Source organism: Lactuca serriola, chromosome 6, assembly GCF_051521515.1.
Source record: "Lactuca serriola cultivar US96UC23 chromosome 6, Lser_US96UC23_V15, whole genome shotgun sequence".
Lineage (NCBI taxonomy): Eukaryota > Viridiplantae > Streptophyta > Magnoliopsida > Asterales > Asteraceae > Lactuca > Lactuca serriola.
The window spans coordinates 8,987,878-8,990,534 of NC_136413.1; the positions used below are offsets into that span (position 1 = coordinate 8,987,878).

At 34.6% G+C, this 2,657-nt stretch overlaps 1 protein-coding gene across 2 annotated transcripts; it reads left to right on the forward strand.

Annotated features, from left to right (window-relative positions):
• Window positions 1-611: 611 nt before the first annotated feature.
• On the forward strand, window positions 612-2,657 carry LOC145058683 (putative E3 ubiquitin-protein ligase RHB1A). Of its 2 annotated transcripts, XM_079006593.1 has the most exons (6): window positions 616-769; window positions 936-1,044; window positions 1,444-1,607; window positions 1,699-2,113; window positions 2,222-2,331; window positions 2,412-2,657. In XM_079006593.1, exons 3-6 carry the CDS (start codon window positions 1,542-1,544, stop codon window positions 2,442-2,444), a joined length of 624 nt encoding a protein of 207 aa, XP_078862719.1. In that variant the 5' UTR covers window positions 616-769; window positions 936-1,044; window positions 1,444-1,541; the 3' UTR covers window positions 2,445-2,657. The 2 variants fall into 2 exon arrangements, with proteins under 2 accessions (XP_078862718.1, XP_078862719.1); XM_079006592.1 differs by lacking the exon at window positions 936-1,044 and having other exon boundaries at window positions 612-769.

The following is a 2,657-nucleotide window of genomic DNA, read 5'->3' on the forward strand; positions in this document are numbered from 1 at the left end:
TTGTTACTGTTCTTTGTGATTGAAACTTTCTGGTGCTGAATCAAGGTTAGTAAGTAGGTTTTTATGGGTTTTTTGAACATAACTTGGATGGTTAATTTTTCTGACACGATGTGGTAGGCGAGGAGGTGTTTGGTCATGTAAGGGCGAATTAAGAGGTTGAAAATGGTGGAATTAGGAATGGGAAAGGCGATGGTTTCTTGTGTTGATACAAAGAGGTTTAATGAGATGTGTAGGAAGATGGCTATGAAGTTGAATCCATTTGATCGGTGATCAAAGTAGGTGATGGTGACGAAAGTGGGTCTAAGGGGAGAGAGAGAGAGATGAGTCTCATATTTTTAATTAATAAACTTTAAATTAAATAGACAAAAGTATTTTATTTTTTTCAGTTTTTCGAAGAACCAAAATTACAAATAAACATGATAAAAGCGACCATCAATCCAAAAAAAAAAATAGAGTTTGAATCAAAACCTAAAAAAAAATAACGTACCATAGCACCATTTTTGCGGTTACGTTTTTATTTTATAAAAAAAAAATAGGTATATTTTATAGATTATTGGACCGCTTTAAAAAGAAAGAAAAAGAAAATGTGATGTCCAAAGCCACGCCATCATTTTTCTCACACACATAATTCATAAAGGAAAGGAAAGGGGGTGAAAATACCTTTGCGCACTTTCTCTCTCTCTCTCTCTCTATCTCTATTTTCTTGCTTTGCTCAACTCAAAGTACACGGCTGACCTCTCCGTTCACAACTCCACCTCAATCGATAGAGGTACATACGTCTTCTTTTTCTCTGTTCCTGCGTGTGTTACTGGTGCAAATTGATCGTTTACCTATGTTCTTGGTGTCTCTAAAGTTATTTCGGAGTTGCGTTGATTGCTTTTTTGATAACTTGTATTCAATAGGAATTTGTTTCGTTTTAATCGATTTTGTTTTAGGGATTTTGCGTTTAGGTCGAAGACTGTGCTATTGTAGACCGACGTTTTTTGAATTCCTTTATATTGACTTGAGGAATGATTATTACTGATCGAATTATCGTAGAATAAGGTTTGGTTTTCGATTCTGAATGATAACTTACTTGCTTTTCTTTGATTGTATTGGTTATTAATCACTTTGATTGTGCAATTTTGGTTTGAATTTAGGATTGAGTTGAGGAATAACTTTGCTGATTGAATTAACGCCAAACGACAATTTTACTTTTGGATTATCGAGTCATATTAGTGCTGAAATTGACGGTTCTTCTGTATTATTGGTGTTTGTTTAGTTGAATGTTTAGGATCGAATTGAGAAATACAAGTACAATTAAATCTTCGTGTGTATTGATTTTAGGTCATGTAATCTCAATTTGTTAATAATTATCTTCCATAGCTTTCATACACATCCTTGCTCTTCTACACAGTAATATCTTTGACCTTCTTCTGACATATTGATGATGTTAACTTACAGTTGAGAGGTGTCTTCTCCATTACTAGAGAACAAAACCACAATGACACCATTATCAATATCTTCAGTTCGATAAAATCCATAACTGAGTAAAACAAAAAATGGGAGGCTGCTGTTGCTGCTTTTCTAAAGGAGTAGAACTCAACACTTCACCCCGATTCTATCATGTTAGTAGCATACTGTATGGGACTGTGAAATTACCATCTTACCCTTCATGTTGTCCCAATGTTAGTTTTTGCTTTTTTCTTGATTATGCAGTATCCAATAGCATCAGAGGAGCGGCAACCTTTGTCATCATCAAACAGTGGTGGAGTTTCTGCACTTTCTACAGGGCTTTTAGTTGATACAAATCTTGAAACTTCTTCAATACCAGATACATATAGACCTCCCCCTGCCCCTATCCCATATGATGTAAATGTTGACCATCATCCAAGAAGTCCACTCAGTAACAATCGAGAAGCTTCTGGTGTTGGAGAAATAACCATCAGTAGTAACAACAGTCCCAGTGGCGAAACTGTAATTAAGGAAACAAAAGGGTCTGAATGTAAAGACCTTACAAATATTGAACTTGTTGCAACAAAAGAAGTAGAAGATGATCTTGACAAGTCTGGTGAACTCAAGAAGCCTACTGGACCTATTTTGCCCCCTGAGGAATGTCCCACCTGTCTTGAAGGTATTTTTGACTTAATGACTTAATGGGTTAAGCCAAAAAAACAATCCATTTAAGCTTCTTCTTCTTTTTTTTTTTTTTTTTTTTTTATAAATTTTTTATTTTGTGCAGAATATGATGAAGAAAACCCAAAAATAATAACGAAATGTGAACATCATTTTCACTTGTCATGCATTCTTGAATGGATGGAAAGAAGTGACACGTGCCCTGTGTGTGATCAGGTTGGTCTATACTCTATAGGGGCATTTATGTAATTTGGGGAATATGAAATTTTAAAACAAGGGAATGTTGTTGTTTGCAGGAGATGATAATCAACTTTCCCATCAACGAATAGCAAGAAATGCATTGTGGGGGGGTTTGGATTACTAGCAACCACCGTTTGGATTTGATTTTTTTTTTTAATTGGAAAAACAAATAAAAACTTTGAAAAAACTAAAACCAACAAGAAAAGCAGTATCAGTGAAGTTGGTTTGAAGAACAAAAAATGTTGGAAAATGAATATTATTTTGTACAGAAGTTTTCAGGAGTCATGATGTTGGTTTTTTTA